At 48.6% G+C, this 17,734-nt stretch overlaps 3 protein-coding genes across 4 annotated transcripts in view; 2 read left to right on the top strand and 1 right to left on the bottom strand.

Moving 5' to 3' along the window:
• Positions 1-7,892, bottom strand: part of Ints11 (integrator complex subunit 11) — a 20,149-nt gene extending 12,257 nt beyond the window's left edge. Inside the window, exons 1-4 of one of the 2 annotated variants that reach the window (XM_021201122.1) lie at positions 7,738-7,892; positions 5,170-5,267; positions 4,461-4,534; positions 2,373-2,601 (exon numbers count right to left, since the gene is read on the bottom strand). In XM_021201122.1, coding sequence (XP_021056781.1) covers positions 2,373-2,601; positions 4,461-4,534; positions 5,170-5,267; positions 7,738-7,765 — 429 coding nt within the window. In that variant the 5' untranslated portion in view covers positions 7,766-7,892. Of the gene's footprint in view, positions 1-2,372; positions 2,602-4,460; positions 4,535-5,169; positions 5,268-7,737 lie in introns of those variants that run through there. The other variant, XM_029540434.1, reaches the window with a different exon arrangement.
• Positions 7,893-8,011: 119 nt separating this feature from the next.
• On the top strand, positions 8,012-12,178 carry Cptp (ceramide-1-phosphate transfer protein). Its single transcript, XM_021200657.1, has 3 exons — positions 8,012-8,286; positions 10,113-10,337; positions 10,571-12,178. Exons 2-3 carry the CDS (start codon positions 10,216-10,218, stop codon positions 11,097-11,099), a joined length of 651 nt encoding a protein of 216 aa, XP_021056316.1. The 5' UTR covers positions 8,012-8,286; positions 10,113-10,215; the 3' UTR covers positions 11,100-12,178.
• Positions 12,179-13,618: 1,440 nt separating this feature from the next.
• On the top strand, positions 13,619-17,389 carry Tas1r3 (taste 1 receptor member 3). The gene is made up of 6 exons (XM_021201115.2): positions 13,619-14,313; positions 14,429-14,729; positions 14,812-15,615; positions 15,738-15,935; positions 16,033-16,153; positions 16,305-17,389. The coding sequence occupies exons 1-6, from the start codon at positions 14,123-14,125 to the stop codon at positions 17,264-17,266; spliced, it is 2,577 nt and encodes an 858-aa protein (XP_021056774.1). The 5' UTR covers positions 13,619-14,122; the 3' UTR covers positions 17,267-17,389.
• Positions 17,390-17,734: the final 345 nt, after the last annotated feature.

Raw genomic sequence — 17,734 nt, 5'->3', positions numbered from 1 at the left:
GTGTAGCCCTGGCTGTCCTGGAACTCACTCTGTAGACCAGGCTGGCCTCAAACTCAGAAATCTGCCTCACGAGTGCTGGGATTAAAGGCGTGCGCCTCCATGACCGGCAATTTTAAGATGTTTTAAGATTTTTGTGTTGTCCTGGAAAAAAAAAAAGTTCCAAGTAATTTTAATTGTAAGAGGATATAATCACTAAGGAAAGGAAAAGAATTTTAAGAAACAATGAAAAAAAGGCAAGACAAATAATAAAAGAGTATATACAAATCTACAGTGATCTTAGTTAACCAAGTTAAGTTCAAAACAAGCAAAATAAAGCCATATACTTCCTAAAAGACCCACATTTCAAAATACTATTTGTGGCTGAGCAGGGTGGCACATGCCTTTAATCTCCGCACTCAGGAGGCAGAGGCAGGCAGATCTGAGTGTGAGGCTAACCTGGTCTACAAAGCTAGTTCCAGATCAACCAGAGCTATTACACAGAGAAACCCAGTACCAAAAAAAACAAAACAAAACAAACAAACAAACAAAAAAACCAAGCAAACAAAGGTATATATGGGCTGAAGAGATGGTTCAGTAGTTAAGAGCACTTACTACTCTTCCAGAGGATCCAGGTTCAGTTCCCAGCACACTATGGCAGCTCAAAAATGTCTGTAACTCCACTTGTAAAAGATTCAACACCCTTTCACATATATATACATTCAGCCCCACACACATACACATAAGTAATTTTTTTGAGACAGGACCCCAACTATGTCAATGCCTCAGGCCATCCAAGTGCTAGGATTAATGGCATGTGCCACCATGCCCAACAATAAAATATATCTTAAAAAAAAAAAAAAAAAAAAAAAAAAGGACTAACTATGTGGGCTGAATAAGAGAGTCGGCTGGGAGTAAGTGATTATGAATGCTCATGCTTAAATGAGACATCTGTATCATATTCCCTCCTCCCAAGGCTCAGGGAACACTGAAGAAGGAAAGAGCGTAAGAGCCACAGACGGGGAAGAACACTGTGACATTTATTTCTGGAGATGCCATGGTTGCTGAACTCATGAATTTACAGCAACACTGATCAACTGCACAGGACGTGGACTTGACAACCAAAATTCCAACATGGGCTAGGGAGAGGCTCACAAGGCTACTCTAAGCCAAGGATCTACTGGCAAATGATAGTTGCTGGGGGGAAGAGGGTCAATTTTTCTTTGAAGGTATGGCCACTAGAAGTTACCAAATTCTAGTTAATGGCTCCAACTCCATGGACATACTAATTGGACTCAATGGGGGTTTTAACATAAAGTTAGAATTGGGATGTGTTTAGGAGGGTTTGGGGGAAAGTATAATCAAACACATTGTAAACACGTATGAAATTCTATAGTAGTAGTAATAATAATAAATATACACACATATTTGTATATATAAATATACATAGATAGTTAAGGTCAACTTAAAACATAAAAGTAATAGTATCAAGTAAAAAAGGTTTGAAATTAAAAAAAAAAAAAAAAAGACACACCATTAAAATTTTGTGGTTGGAGAGAGGACTCAATGGCTAAGAGTACTCATTGCTCTTCCAAAGGTCTTGAGTTCAATTCCTAGCACTCACATGACAGGTTACAACTGTCTGCTAGTATGTAGATGTACATGCAAAGTACCCATATATATAAAATACATACATAAATAAATCTTTTTTTGAAGTTTAAAAATTAGCCAGACAGTGCACACCTTTAATCCCAGCACTTGGGACGCAGAGGCAGGTGGATCTATGTGAGTTCAAGGCCAGTCTACAGAGAGAGTCCCAGGACAGCCAGGGTTACACTGTGAATCTGTCTCAAAATCAAACAAAACAGTTAAAAACTAAAAGTGTAGATGGCAGTAGTAACATATGAACTACAACAAAGACTCTAATGGGAAACAGACATAATTTCTGGGGAATTCTGTTAAATTTAACCAGTCACTTGGCTATTTAAAATCCTTCATTCCTCTCTTGACCCATATATTATCGTAGCCTGGTACTAGGTACTCACCCAGACTGGTCTATCCTGTTGTCTGGTCTCTGCCTCCTTACCAAATAACAGACCATGATAACCAGCAAGCTGCATATACCTCAGCTCTCTCCCTTGGGAGGGAAGAAGGCAGCCTGGATTATGGAATACTGCTTGGGCAGAGCCAGTTGGGAAACAGCTTTGATTGCATAGGTATGTACACAAACATACAGACATACCACATATATCCTCCCAAGTTAAATGCCAAATGTGACTGGACACTATTGTTTTTTGGTGACTCCACAGTGCTAGACATAAGAGTAAAATGAGGTGCCTAAGACCAAGACCCCAGGGACTCCCAGACTACGTGCAGAGTGGAGCAGGGATCCTGACCTGAACTGTCTGATGCAGGTGAACAGCCACCACCTTCTTCATACAGTCTTTGATCATCTGAGAAGTGAAGAAATTGGCCTCGCCCTTCTTGTCCACTGCGATCTTTCGGTAGTCTTCCAACAGGATGGGGCAGATGGCCTGGGTAGGATGGGTCATATAGATGGGCCCATCGTAGCCCACCATTTCACTGAAGTAGGGGAGTGCCCCACAATGGTCCAGGTGGAAGTGGCTGGGGGAATGTGACACTAGTCAGCCTGGGACCACCCTCTTCCAGCCACCCCACTCAGCCCTGTGCTCAGGGTCCACTCATTTACCGAGGCCTATGTGAATCACAATCATGGGTACTACAGAATCAAAAGTCTTCCCAAATGAAAAGCCTAGATGCCTAACAATATGCAATTAATAATTAAACCCGAATTAGAACAGACAATGGTGGCACATATATGTAATTCAAACTCTTGGGAGGTAGAGACAGGAGGAAAAAGGAAAGCAGGGAGTAGAGAGCACTCATTCTCTTGGGTAGAGGGTCCTGCTTCAGTATGAGTTCAGTTTCCATCACTTACATGATGGGATCCAAAGCCTTGGGCCTCCATGGGCACATACCCACACACAAACACACATACATTAATTTTAAAATAAAAATGGGCTAGAGAGATGGCTCAGAAGTTTGGAACACTGACTGCTCTTCCAAAAGGACCTTGGCTCAATTGCTAGGACCCACATGGCCCCTCACAATCATATTACTCTAGCTCCAAAGAGATCTGATGCCCTCTCTTCTGGCCTCTGGGGCACTGAATGCAAGTGGTGCACAGAAATACATGCAGGCAAAACACCCATACACATAAAATAAAAATAAATAAATCTTTTAAAAATCTTCAACAGCCAGGCATAGTAAAGTAGACCTTTAATCCCAGCACTTGGGAGGCAGGAGCAAGGTAGATCTCTGTGAGTTGGAGGCCAGCCTGTTCTACAGAGTGAGTTCCAAGACAGGACAGACAAGGTTATATAAAGAAATCCTGTCTCAGAGGAAAACAAACAAACAAACAAACCATAAACCACAAAGGGAATGATGACTAAAAAGGAATAGCCCTGAGGTTGTCTATGGCCTCCTACAAATACAACCACACGACATCTGAGTCAGATCTGAATCAGACAGTGACAGGTTGATGAGGAAATCTAAGGCAGGCCAGGGGACACACCATATCAGGAAAAGAACTATCTGTCAGATAGTCAGGAAGTCTTTCTGGTAGAGCCAAGAGAGAACTAAGACAGCTCAATCGAGGAATGGGAAAATACCCTCAGCAGAAAGAATGGGGACAGTGAAACCACAGCAGGCAGGGAGTGGGAGATCCGTGTCCAGAATGGACCAAAATTCCAAAGCCTGAGCTATGAGTACAGTGCTTCTCCAGTTGGCTGCTTCAGGCCCTCAGGACCACTCTAGCTGACAGCAGCAGGGTAGGTGTTGAAGGGAAGTGCTACAGACAGAGTGGGTGTCAGCAGGGACTATGGAAGGGTTTGGGCAGCCTATCTGGATAAGACATAAGAATGGGAGCCGAAGAGAAACAAAGTGTCTCCCCTCACTCAGCTCCGCCAATCTGTAGTGGCAGCAGTTGAAGAACAGACCATGAACTGACTCAAACATCAGCAATGGCCAATGTGAGCAGAAGGGCTTAGCTCTCTTGAGACAGCAGAGGAATAGGAAAACTGAGGCTTGGTTAGAAGAGGAAGTACAAGCAGAGAGACCCAGACATACTTAGCTAGTAAAATGGGAAGGAACTAGTGAGGGTGCAGTCAACAGTTGCTAGGTGCTGGTGGGAAAGGGTCTCGAGAAGTCATCTAGGCTAGAGTGGCCCCGCACTTGGAACATCTTGGTACTAGCTGCCTTGGCCAGGTCTCTACTTCTTGGGGCACCTGTGTAGGCATGAGACTTGAGAGCATAGTCAATAGGTATAATCATCTTCCTGGCTCTGAGTGGATAATGACCATCCTTATCAGTGACCCACAATGTAGCTTGGGTAGCACACATGGCCTTTGGCATCCATAATAGGTAGGGTACAAGGAAGAACCACCAAAACATGACAAACCTACCTGATGATTACACAGTCCAGAAAGTCAGTCAGGCGGCCACTCTGGGTGATGTAAGAAAAGTCAGGAAAGCGCCTCTGATGAAGAGACAAGAGAAAAGTTGGAATGCTTCAGGCTACCCAGGGTCTCCTGAAAGCAAGACTGGTGTACCTCAGGGAGTGACTCCAGCAAAAGATCAGAGAACCCCTACACTGGTGGGTTTCACCTAGGCCACTGCCGGTTTATAACCTCACGGAAAGGTCAAGTTACTAGCTGACCTCACAAACTACTATCTGAGCAAGTCCCTAAGCTGAAAGGGTCCAATGACCAAACTCAAGAATCCTTAAGAGAGCTGGCAGTGGTGGTGCACGCCTTTAGTCCCAGAAGTTGGGAAGCAGAGGCAGGCAGATTTCTGAGTTCAAGGCCAGTCTAGTCCACAGAGTGAGTTCCAGGACAGTCAGGGCTATACAGAGAAACCCTGTCTGTACCTAACCCCCCCCCCCCAAAATCCTTAAGAGGCCTATCTCAGCTGGACCCTAATTTTTAAGTACTGTGTTCAGGGCCACCCATCCCCATGCTGCATGGGTATAGCTGCACAGGCATGCTTCTACTGCCCACTTGCCCCGTTTATCCCCTAAGGCCCCAGGATTTACGTGTCTAGATAGAAAGAACATGATTAGAAATTAAGTTGTGGCCCTTGCTGCCCTCTGCACCACCCATACACAGTACTCACGTCATCATTGTAGCCCATGTGCATCCCACAGTCCAACATGACATTCTTCCCCGAAATGGAGACCAAGATGCAGCTTCGGCCTACATCCTGGCCAGCCCCTATTCAAAGAGAAAGACAAGTGAAAGATAAGGCCATGGTTTCTCCCTCTTTCCCCCAAGTTTTCTTCCCTCCCTCCAGCACGGGCTGACCTACACTGAACCACTTCACACGAAGGTGCACAACAGTGAGACAAGGTGCTATGCTATGGGCACCTGCTCTCCCTCACCATGCTTTCCTGCACATCTCAAAGGTATAACGAATTGTTAGAGCATTGAGCACTGGCTGTGGCTCCCAACACTGAACAAACACAAGCCAGTGCTCTGTAAACATCACTGCTGTTCCCAAAACCTCACTCAAACTACCCTTGACCCTCTATGGGGCTGCAAACCAGTGAGGCTTTCTTCCCTGAAATGTCGTCCTGAAGAGGCTGAGGCCTGGATCCTGAGTTCTAGTGTTGAGTGGTGTCATCTGGCCTTAGGCTAACCATAAATAAACATGATCGACTGCAGCACAGGCCCCATACACCTAGCTCAGCCCCAATGGGAGTTCCTCCCATGCTCCCGATGACTAAGCAGCCATCCCAGCCCAAGATACTGACCACATAGGACACAGCGATATCCCCCATTTAGTTATCTGTTCTCTCTCCTGGGATCTGGATCCATAAGGAGAGAGACAAGGGCCAAGTCTCAACAGTCTCTGAAAACAACAAACAGCCTTGTGGCCAACTTGGATCCTATGGTTTCCACCTGCCAACTGGAGACACCAACCACTATCATCACCACCACAAACATCATGGTGACCAGCCATGGCCCAGTCTGCTTTCCTTATGTAGCCATCCACAATGATGCTGAGGAGTTGTCAATCTCAGATTTTTCTGCAGGCCTGCTGCTATCCCCTCTAGATGTGTGCTCCCTGAGAGAAAGCTGTTAGCATCCTTCCCCATAGTACCTTTAGCCCTGAAGCTATGCTAGGCCCTGCTGCCCTTAAAGCACTTATAGGAGAATGGCTGCACATTTACAAGGGTTACCTGACATCACAGGTACCCATCACCACATGACTACCAAGAAAGGTGCCTAAGTATACATTTTTTAATTACAAAGCCCAGTTCTTGGGCACTGGCAAACATTCTTCCCAAAGAGACTTACCATTCCAGAGGAAAAGGACAAGAAAACAAAACTGAGGGCTGGTGAGATGGCTCAGTGGGTAAGAGCACCCGACTGATCTTCCGAAGGTCTGGAGTTCAAATCCCAGCAACCACATGATGGCTCACAACCATCCGTAACAAGATCTGACGCCCTCTTCTGGAGTGTCTGAAGACAGCTACAGTGTACTTACATATGATAAATAAATAAATCTTTTTTTAAAAAAAAAAAAGAAAACAAAACTGACAAAAAAGCAAAGGATACTACCTTGACCACACATCTCTGAATAGAGTAGAATTACATGGTAGGGGTCGAGGCAGTGAGACACTGAGTACATTACATGGAGATTAAATAGCTGTTCCAAAAATTTCAGAACTGTGGCAGAAAACAAAACTTTCCCAGTGGTGGTAGGGGGCATTGGGGAGCCAGGTCAATGAACATGCTTTATCGTGTAAGCTAATTAGTATTTAGTCAGTAGGAGACGTTTCAGGCGGGCGGTGGTGGCGCACACCTTTAATCCCAGCACTTGGGAGGCAGAGGCAGGCGGATCTCTGAGTTCGAGGCCAGCCTGGTCTACAGAGTGAGTGCCAGGACAGCCAGGACAACACAGAGAAACCCTGTCTCGAAAAACCAACCAACCAAACTAAAAAAACAAAACAAAACCAAAAAACACTATGAGTAGTTGCTTCTGCTAAGGCCCTGTGATGCAATGAGTTGAGAAGACTCAAGGTTTTAGCCAAGATGACCTAGAGACCCGGACCATTTGAATAAGAAAGTGCTTCCCACACCCTGCACACACGCAGGAAGTAAAACGAAGGGACATTTGGGAGGTTCTGAAACCCCAGATTGCAAACGGTTGTATTCTCTTTCACAACCATACTATGCTATTTGGGGCTTTTAGAGGTCTAGATTTATGTTTTCTACGATGAACAAATATACTTTTAAAAATTCGGGATAGACCAGACACAAAGACTGATAACCGATCTGAAGGATGATAGTAAGCAACATGAACATGAGAAGCGCTGGGGCGGGTGGTGGTGGTGGTGAGCAGAAGTGAGAAAGAAGGGGTCTTGAAACAGCCGTCCAAATACAGGACCCGAAAGTCGCCAGGACGGACACCTGCCCAAGACTCACTTCACCTCACAACCACCTTAGGCAGCCGAGGTCCAGAAGCTGGTCCTCCATAACTCATCGAGCTCTAGGACCAGGAGTCAAACCCAAATCTCTTCGACCCCCCGTGCCAGACAGAGAAAAGGAAGCACTCGCTCCGAAATTTTCTACTCGGGCTTCCGCTCCTTGGGACGAACAGCTGATAAACGGCTATGGAGATGAAGGGACCCGCCTGACTCTCCGGACGCTGTAGAAGATGCTTAGGACTCGGACTCACCCAAGGGAGTGACCCTAATCTCAGGCATCGTCAGGGAGGGAGTCTCGAACCACGGTTCCACAACTCACGTGCACCGCCCGCAGGAGAGCCTTAGTCAGACCTCGCGCGCGGTTAGACCAGACGCCCAACCATCACGGCTCCTATACACTGCGCGCAGGCGCAACCGCCAAGACGCCCCCTTCCTGTCCTCGCGCCGGAAACGCAGGCGGATATGTCGAGTTCTAATTGGATGACCAGCAACCAATTGGGATGGCGTGGCAGCGATGGGCGGGGCAGAGGCTGGACTTTGGGTTGCAGCTCAAGGTTTCTCTGCTCAACCTCAGGCTCCGAGCTTGAGGGAAAGCATGGGGATGGGGACCCTTACCTGACATGAATCAGGCAGCAGAGCCACGTCTCTGTAGACCACTGGAGCGGACTGGCAAAGAATCATCTCCCACAGCAGCCTAATTGTAGCTTTGATCAACCCTCCCCATCGCTGGCCTCTGCTGCACCCTTTGCCCTCCGCGGGAGTAGAGACCACCACTCCCCCACCATCTGAACCCGTCTCAGGTGAGATTTGTAGATTTCTCTGCACCACTCTGGCTCACTGCTACGCCTAGGTGTATGCTGGGTGCCAGCTTGTGGGCCTTCGGCCGGCTGTCCATCCTGTTTAGCTTGATCTTCTGAGGGAGCTTGATCACCTTCCGGGAGCTGGTGAGCTGCCCTCCCTTCCTGTTCTTTCCGGTTTACCGCGGACAGTTCTAAGAGGCTACTTGGCTCAGGCTCTGGGCAGGAAGGCCTGGCCGCAGGATTGTTAGGTGGCCAAAAAAGAACTGGGGGGAGGGGGGCGGCATAGAGATTATTTACCCACGGGACAGCAAACAGGCCGAGGGTGTATCGCAAGATTCTGGGCGTCGCCAACTTTGAGGCCCAGGCAGGGCTGTCCCTGACACCTAAACACAAGGTGAGCCCATCTCCTAAGTCTGGAACTTGCGACAGGCATCCAGTCCAACCCATGGGGCCCTGTCACCACTTACATGGACCGGGAAGACATGCAGACCACATTCCCAGAGCGGAAGAACTGAGACATAGGACTGTGTGAAGGAAAGAAAAAACTTGCACACAGATGTTGCACACTGGATAGGGGTGGGTTTTTGAAGCCCTGATGGTACAGAGGTTAAGGCAGGAATCCACAAGAATCTCCAGGACTGGTGGTAAATGTTGGACATAAATGTAATGCAGCCACATCCCACAGAGTTGGTCCTGGACATCAAGGCAAGGCTGTTAAGATAGCAGGAAAGGTAGAGGCTGGGTGCTTAGAGTGACCCATCCAATATGTGAACACAAAAGGAGCCTAGTGGCCCAAACTTGAAGTTCTAGCTACTCGGGAAGCAGAAAGATTGAAAGTAAAAGGCCTAGCCTGTGGCTCACGCCTTTAATCCCAGCACTTAGGAGACAGAGGCAGGCAGATCTGAGTTCAAGGCCAGCCTGATTTACAGAGTAAGCTTCAGGACAGCCAGGGTTACACAGAGAAATCTTGTCTTGAAAAACCAAATTTCAAAAGGAAGTTAAAGGCCTGCCTAGGCTATTACCTGTCCAGCATACAAGAGGCCCTTAGGTTCAGTCCCTACAACTATAAATAAATAAATAAATAAATAAGCAAATAAGTGTGGAGACTAAATTTGTGGAGTGACTGTAAAAATGCTTACAGAATACAGAGCCCAGCCTTACCTTAAGGCCTTTATCCTAGACCACTTCCAGAATGTTCTCTAGAGCTAGTGGGAGAACTTGTAGCAATCCTTTGTATGTGGTATGACCTTTGGTCCAGCTACCCTGGTTTTTGGGGACACATACCATTTCAACAACAGGAGTATCCCATCTGTCTGTCTAGCAGATGCCAACCCACAGCCTCTGCTTTAATTTGGGGAATACACCCCAGATAAAGGAAGGGAAAGCCATCTCTCCGCTTCCCCCTTGTGTGAGAATCACTTGTTTTATTTAAAGTCCCTGTTTTTGTTTTAGTGCAACTTCCCATCAGAATGCTGGCCTAATACAGTGAGGTCCAGGTGTGGCCAGGATCCAGGATTATGCCTGCCTTTTAGGAAAATTCCCCTAATGCACGAAACATGCTCTAGGAAGAGAAAAAAACAAAAATGTAAGAAGCAACAGCAGATGCCATCAGTGCAGCCGTGGAGTCTCAGGTCAGGAACAGATTACTAGCCTGAATGACAAGGAGCAGCTATGACAAGGTCTGTGGGTACAGGATTAAACTGGACAGCAGGGTCAAACTGGCTTGTGAAAAAACTTGTGGTTCCTGGTGAAGGCACTCAGGTAAAGGAATAGAACTTCACCATGATTCTCAGAAGACAGTTTTAGCACTGCACTATTTCTTTCAGATCTTCTTCCCAATCTCTTCCTGAGAAAATGAACCACAGAATGAGCTAATCCACCATGATGACTACACGTTCTGTGTGAAACTATTTCAGCTTGTGTTGGAAGATGGATGACTCAGAGAAAGATTTCAACCTTAAAGTTGTCCTGGTCAGCTTCAAGCAGTGTCTCACTGACAAGGGAGAAGTGCTGCTGGACCACTACATTGCCAGCTGGAAGGGACTTGTCAGGTGCGTTTATTGAGGCTGCTGAAGGTAGCAGCTTTGCCAGCCAGAGTCCACATGGGGCATCTGCATCCCACATGGCATAGGAGGATGGGACCAGCTAGCAGACTGTTTCCATCTGGCTTTCCTGTCATTGCCACCAGACAGACAAGTGCTTCAGCAGGCTCAAGGTATCTTCCCTGTACTACAGGATTGCTGCCAGTATGAGTAGAGCTTCAAATTTATACTTCCTTTCACAGGTTTCTGAACAGCCTGGGAGCTGTCTTCTCATTCATTTCCAAGGATGTGGTCTCAAAGCTGCAGATAATGGAGCGTCTGAGAAGCAGCCCACAGTCTGAACACTACACTAGCTTGCAGTCCATGGTAGCCTACGAGGTGAGCAACAAGCTGGTGGACATGGATCACCGTTCCCACCCCCGACACCCTCACTCAGGCTGCCGGACTGTGCTGCGCCTGCATCGTGCTCTGCACTGGCTACAGCTGTTCCTGGATGGCCTGCGCACCAGCTCTGAGGATGCTCGTACCTCCACACTCTGCAGTGAGGCCTACAATGCCACACTGGCTACCTATCACTCCTGGATAGTACGTCAAGCTGTCACTGTGGCCTTCTGTGCCTTACCCTCACGCAAGGTCTTCCTTGAGGCCATGAATATGGAGTCCTCTGAGCAAGCAGTGGAGATGCTAGGAGAGGCCCTGCCCTTCATCGAGCATGTGTATGACATCTCCCAAAAGCTCTATGCTGAGCATTCCCTGCTAGACCTGCCCTAGTAGTGGTAACCATACTGTGTGGACTTACCCTGCTCAGAACTGGGTTTAGGCAACCTGGGACTACTCCCACAGCAGTGCTTTCTGGATACTACTATCACCCCTGAAAGCTGAGCTTGCTGAGAGCCACAGTCTGTGAAAAGAAAGGTGTTAGGCAGCTGAACCAAGAAAGGTGGGTGCTGGTCATCCTCTCAGTCCAGGATGAGACAATTGAACTCCAGTTTTGCCCTCCACTTTAGTTATGTCAGTCTTGATTGAAGTGCAGATGGCAAATGGAGAAGATGGGGGCTGGGGGTGTCATGTATCTGCAACAACCCAAGGTTGCTCTACCTCTTGAGTAGAATCTGAAATGGTCTAAGGACACAGGACCCTGGAGCTGTCTTCCCGACAGCCGACATGCCCAGCCAGTGTGTATCCTCCTGAGCTCATCTTGAGCCTCAGACACGGCACTGGTGCCAGCAAACGGTCCTGGGCCTACATGCCTGGGGCCCCTTCCTATTCCAAAAGCTGTCTTTGGGTAAGATGACATTCCTCTGGCAGTGGCATGAGTACTGAAGGCTCTTTCCCTGCCCTTCATCTGCTTCCTTGATAGTCTCTCTGCACACCAAACAGGCCCTTGTCTCCTTGGAAATGGAAACTATGAAAGCAATAGCTGAGGCTTCTCTAGGAAAGCCTGCCCTGGTCAGTACAACCTGTTTCACAGCTTCTGTAGTATAGTTCCATCAGCCTTCTGAAGATGGCCTCTTAGAGCACATGCACCATCAAGATTCTAAGATGTCAATACTAACTGGCCAAAACATACCTCTCTAGCCAGCCCCGCTGCTCCTGTTGCCATGGTATCCAGGTGACTTAGGACATGACTGGTGGAAGGAGACTAGGCTCCTTTGTTTGACAGATGGCCATACCCAGTATGGCTGATGCCCAGTGTATAAGACCCTACGCTTTTCCACTGGTCTTAATGTTAAACCCTAGGACAGTGTCCTCAGCATAGCTGGTGTGTGTAAATGCAAACTTTGGGGCATATCTCTTTCCTTAAGAACTGTGATATATGTAGTATCTCCAACAAATAAATTACACCTACATGATTGGGTATAGCATTCTGGGATGGGTCACAGATGTGTCACGTGCCTAATTATGTGGGGGAAGAACATAGAAATATATAGGTGGGGAGGGAGCTAACCCTAGGGATAAGGCTGAAGCATGTGTCTCCAGTCGTGAAGACTCAAAGGGCAATGTGAATCATGAAACAAGTTCTGGACTGAAGAAGTTGCCATGTATCTGTCCTTGATGTGTCTTAATCACATACACTATGAGATCTGTGTTACCTCCATTTTGCAGGTGAGAAAAGAAACACCTGAATCACCTACTTCAGAGGGCTAAGTGGGAAAATAGGTCTGATGATAACCCAGGCACTGTATGACAAAGCTAGAGGAAAACTAGAGATGCTTTCTTCATGGCAACAACCTAGAGGGTGCATTATGAGTGGTTTCTTCTTGGTGCTCCACTGTATGCACCTTATCTGCTTGGGCTGTACACTGTCTGGCCATGCTTATATCCAGCTAAGAACCAAAGGCCATATACTGCTAGCCAAGACTGAGAACTTAGACTGGCCAGAAAATAAGAATACAATAGCTGATACATGTGCCACACACAGATCCATGTGTACATGTATATTATGTGAACGTGCTTTGTGGTCATCCTCACAAAGCAGCAAGGAAATGCAAAGGCCATTTCCATAACACCTGCTGAAAATCATATGACATTGAGATTACTGGGGTGCCCATTCCAACAAGAGTTAATAGCTCCCCCTATGTTTGGGTGCCAGAAACCTGTTTTGTTAGCAATAGCTCCCTCACATCCAGATTAAGAGGGGGATGGCTTAGCTAGGGTTACTATGATGAAACTATGACCAAAGCAACTTGGGGGTAAAAGGGTGTATTTGGCTTACACTTCCTATCACTTCATCAGAGTGAGGACAGGAACTCAAGAGTAGGGATCTGGTGGCAGAGGCTGACGTAGAGCTGGTGCAGTGGTGCTGCTTGGTGGCTTGCTCAGTCGGCTTCCTTTCTTAATAAAATGCAAGACCACCAGCCCAGGAATGGCACCACAATGGGACTGGGCCCTTCCCCATCAATCACTAAGAAAATGCCCTACAGCCAGATCTTATGGAGGTATTTTCTCAATTGAGGTTGACTCCTTTCAGATAACTCTAGATTATATCAAATTGACATAAACCAGAGCAGAGGAAGAGGCTAAGAAGGAACAGCCAATTGCATACATGCACACACCTGGCCCTAGCAGCTGCAGGAAGCTATTTGTTTATGGCCTTTTCTCATTTTCATGGACCAGCATGAGCACTCTGCAGAGAGAGATGCCTGCATGCCTGCCAAGGCAGGAGTGCTTACACTTAAGATCAACAGGATGGCAGAGGGGCTCCACAGCTTCCAGGTGTCAGAACTCCAGCAGAACAACTGAGACCCTCGAGTCTGCCTTGCCTGAGGACTCAGGCAGGTTGGGAAGGCCAGGAAATCCAGCCAGAGCTCTTCTTACCCCATCTGAAGGTTAGACCTGGCTAGCCAGCTGTTGTTGAGGGACCACCACTGCAGCCCCTGCCTTCAGAAGATAAAAAGTGCCTCTGTGACAAGTATGGCCCTTGAGCCCCCATATTCCACAGTCAAGAGAAACCCTGAAATCCTCAACACTTCTGCAGCTTCTTTTTTACAGTCTGCCCGGTAAAAATGAAGGGTGCTGAGAGGCTTGGGCATAGGCAGGTGACAAGACCACACAGTCAGTGGTCACAGCTGGCTTACTGGATCACTCTTGGACAGTTTGTTATGGACTGGAGTATACACGAGACATCAGGCCTGGGATATTGAATGTATCACCGGAGCTCCTTGGGGCTTGGCAGCCAAGCACAGCAGTGGTTTTGCTAAACAAATCCACTGTTCCCTCCCCTTGACTGAGTACATTTGTGGCTTCAGCCCCACACACCCATCTATTGTCAGTGCTGGAAACTTCTACCTACCATGCCAGGTTTGGCTCTCATGGGCCTCAGTCTGGCTGCTTTCCTGGAGCTTGGGATGGGGTCCTCTTTATGTCTGTCACAGCAATTTAAGGCACAAGGGGACTACATACTGGGTGGGCTATTTCCCCTGGGCTCAACTGAGGAGGCCACTCTCAACCAGAGAACACAACCCGATGGCATCCTGTGTAACAGGTATGGAGGCTAGCAGCTGGGGTGGGAGTGGGCTGAAGCTTGGCAGCTTTGGCTCTGTGGTACTTCCAATCTGGGGAAGAGGTGGTGACCACTTGCAGTTTCCATGTGGCCCCAGGTTCTCATCCCTTGGTTTGTTCCTGGCCATGGCTATGAAGATGGCTGTGGAGGAGATCAACAATGGATCTGCCTTGCTCCCTGGGCTGAGGCTGGGCTATGACCTATTTGATACATGCTCAGAGCCAGTGGTCACCATGAAGTCCAGTCTCATGTTCCTGGCCAAGGTGGGCAGTCAAAGCATTGCTGCCTACTGCAACTACACACAGTACCAACCCCGTGTGCTGGCTGTCATTGGCCCCCACTCATCAGAGCTTGCCCTCATTACAGGCAAGTTCTTCAGCTTCTTCCTCATGCCACAGGTGAGCCCATTTCCTTTGTGTTCCTTCAACCAATTGTATCCATTGAGCTATCATATCAGAAAGTGCTTCTTGATCACCACAGGTCAGCTATAGTGCCAGCATGGATCGGCTAAGTGACCGGGAAACATTTCCATCCTTCTTCCGCACAGTGCCCAGTGACCGGGTGCAGCTGCAGGCAGTTGTGACTCTGTTGCAGAATTTCAGCTGGAACTGGGTGGCTGCCTTAGGTAGTGATGATGACTATGGCCGAGAAGGTCTGAGCATCTTTTCTGGTCTGGCCAATGCACGAGGTATCTGCATCGCACATGAGGGCCTGGTGCCACAACATGACACTAGTGGCCAACAGTTGGGCAAGGTGTTGGATGTGCTACGCCAAGTGAACCAAAGTAAAGTACAAGTGGTGGTGCTGTTTGCCTCTGCCCGTGCTGTCTACTCCCTTTTTAGCTACAGCATCCATCATGGCCTCTCACCCAAGGTGTGGGTGGCCAGTGAGTCCTGGCTGACATCTGACCTGGTCATGACACTTCCCAATATTGCCCGTGTGGGCACTGTGCTTGGGTTTTTGCAGCGGGGTGCCCTACTGCCTGAATTTTCCCATTATGTGGAGACTCACCTTGCCCTGGCCGCTGACCCGGAATTCTGTGCCTCACTGAATTCAGAGTTGGATCTGGAGGAACATGTGATGGGGCAACGCTGTCCACAATGTGACTACATCATGCTGCAGAACCTATCAGCTGGGCTGTTGAAGAACCTATCAGCTGGGCAGTTGCACCACCAAATATTTGCAACCTATGCAGCTGTGTACAGTGTGGCTCAAGCCCTTCACAACGCCCTACAGTGCAATGTCTCACATTGCCACACATCAGAACATGTTCAACCCTGGCAGGTAAGGGTAGGGTTTTTGCTGGGTTTTGCCTGCTCCTGCAGGAACACTGAACCAGGCAGAGCCAAATCTTGTCGTGACTGGAGAGGCTCATGGGTCAGCTTTACCCTGACTCCACTCCACAGCTCCTGGAGAACATGTACAATATGAGTTTCCATGCTCGAGACTTGACACTACAGTTTGATGCTGAAGGGAATGTAGACATGGAATATGACCTGAAGATGTGGGTGTGGCAGAGCCCTACACCTGTATTACATACTGTGGGCACCTTCAATGGCACCCTTCAGCTGCAGCACTCTAAAATGTACTGGCCAGGCAACCAGGTAAGGACAAGTTAGGCAAAAAGGATGGTGGGTAGAAGCTTGAAGGTCTTGGGCCAGTGCTAGCCAAGGGGAGTCTAACCCAAAGCTCCATGTCCAGGTGCCAGTCTCCCAGTGTTCCCGCCAGTGCAAAGATGGCCAGGTACGCAGAGTAAAGGGCTTTCATTCCTGCTGCTATGACTGTGTGGACTGCAAGGCAGGCAGCTACCGGAAGCATCCAGGTGAACCATCTTCCCTAGACAGAAGCATACAAGTCTGGCAAGCCCCCTCCCCCCAGGGCTAATGTTGAGACAACTACTGTGGGGGCTGGCTGGGGAGTTCTGTCTCCCATCACCAGACCCCACATTACTTTTCTTTCTTTCACCACTACAGATGACTTCACCTGTACTCCATGTAACCAGGACCAGTGGTCCCCAGAGAAAAGCACAACCTGCTTACCTCGAAAGCCCAAGTTTCTGGCTTGGGGGGAGCCAGCTGTGCTGCCACTACTCCTGCTGCTTTGCCTGGTGCTGGGTCTAGCACTGGGTGCTCTGGGGCTCTTTGTCCGCCACTGGGACAGCCCTCTTGTTCAGGCCTCAGGTGGGTCACTGTTCTGCTTTGGCCTGATCTGCCTAGGTCTCTTCTGCCTCAGTGTCCTTCTGTTCCCAGGACAGCCAAGCTCTGCCAGCTGCCTTGCACAACAACCCATGGCTCACCTCCCTCTCACAGGCTGCCTGAGCACACTCTTCCTGCAAGCAGCTGAGATCTTTGTGGAGTCTGAGCTGCCACTGAGCTGGGCAAACTGGCTATGCAGCTACCTTCGGGGACTCTGGGCCTGGCTGGTGGTACTATTGGCCACTTTTGTGGAGGCAGCACTATGTGCCTGGTATTTGATAGCTTTCCCACCAGAGGTGGTGACAGACTGGTCAGTGCTGCCCACAGAGGTACTGGAGCACTGCCACATGCGTTCCTGGGTCAGCCTGGGCTTGGTGCACGTCACCAATGCAATGTTAGCTTTCCTCTGCTTTCTGGGCACTTTCCTGGTACAGAGCCAGCCTGGTCGCTACAACCGTGCCCGTGGTCTCACCTTCGCCATGCTAACTTATTTCATCACCTGGGTCTCTTTTGTGCCCCTCCTGGCCAATGTGCAGGTGGCCTACCAGCCAGCTGTGCAGATGGGTGCTATCCTATTCTGTGCCCTGGGCATCCTGGTCACCTTCCACCTGCCCAAGTGCTATGTGCTTCTGTGGCTGCCAAAGCTCAACACCCAGGAGTTCTTCCTGGGAAGGAACCCCAAGCAAGCAGCAGATGAGAACAGTGGTAGTGGTGAGGCAACTCAGGAACAGAATGAGTGACCCCTGACCCATGACCTTACCTTTAGTGAACCTAGCCCTACCAGAAATCTAAGCCAACAAACCCCAAATAGTACCTCAACCTGAGACTTGAGACACTTAACTATAGACTCGGACTTCACTGACCTTAGCCTCACAGTGACCCCCCTCCTTCCCCCCAAGGCCTGCAGTGCACAAGATGGACCCTATGAGCCCGCCTATCCCTCCAAAGCAAGATCATCCTTGATCCTATTATGCTCACCTAAGGCCTGCCCAGGTGCCCAGGCTCTATCATCTTAGAAAATGACCCACAAAAGGTTCTTTGGGACTCCATAGGCATACTTCAAATTCAGGAATTCCCCAGGCAGACCATGGGAGACCAGAAGGTACTATTTGCCTGAACATGCCTAGCCTTGGGCCCTCACTCAGCACCCTGTCCAGACATCCCAGGAATAGGAGGCTGGGCATGTATGTATGTATCAGGACAGAACA

This window comes from Mus pahari, chromosome 6 (genome assembly GCF_900095145.1).
Source record: "Mus pahari chromosome 6, PAHARI_EIJ_v1.1, whole genome shotgun sequence".
Taxonomy (NCBI): domain Eukaryota; kingdom Metazoa; phylum Chordata; class Mammalia; order Rodentia; family Muridae; genus Mus; species Mus pahari.
This window is presented reverse-complemented; position numbering and strand designations above follow the sequence as displayed.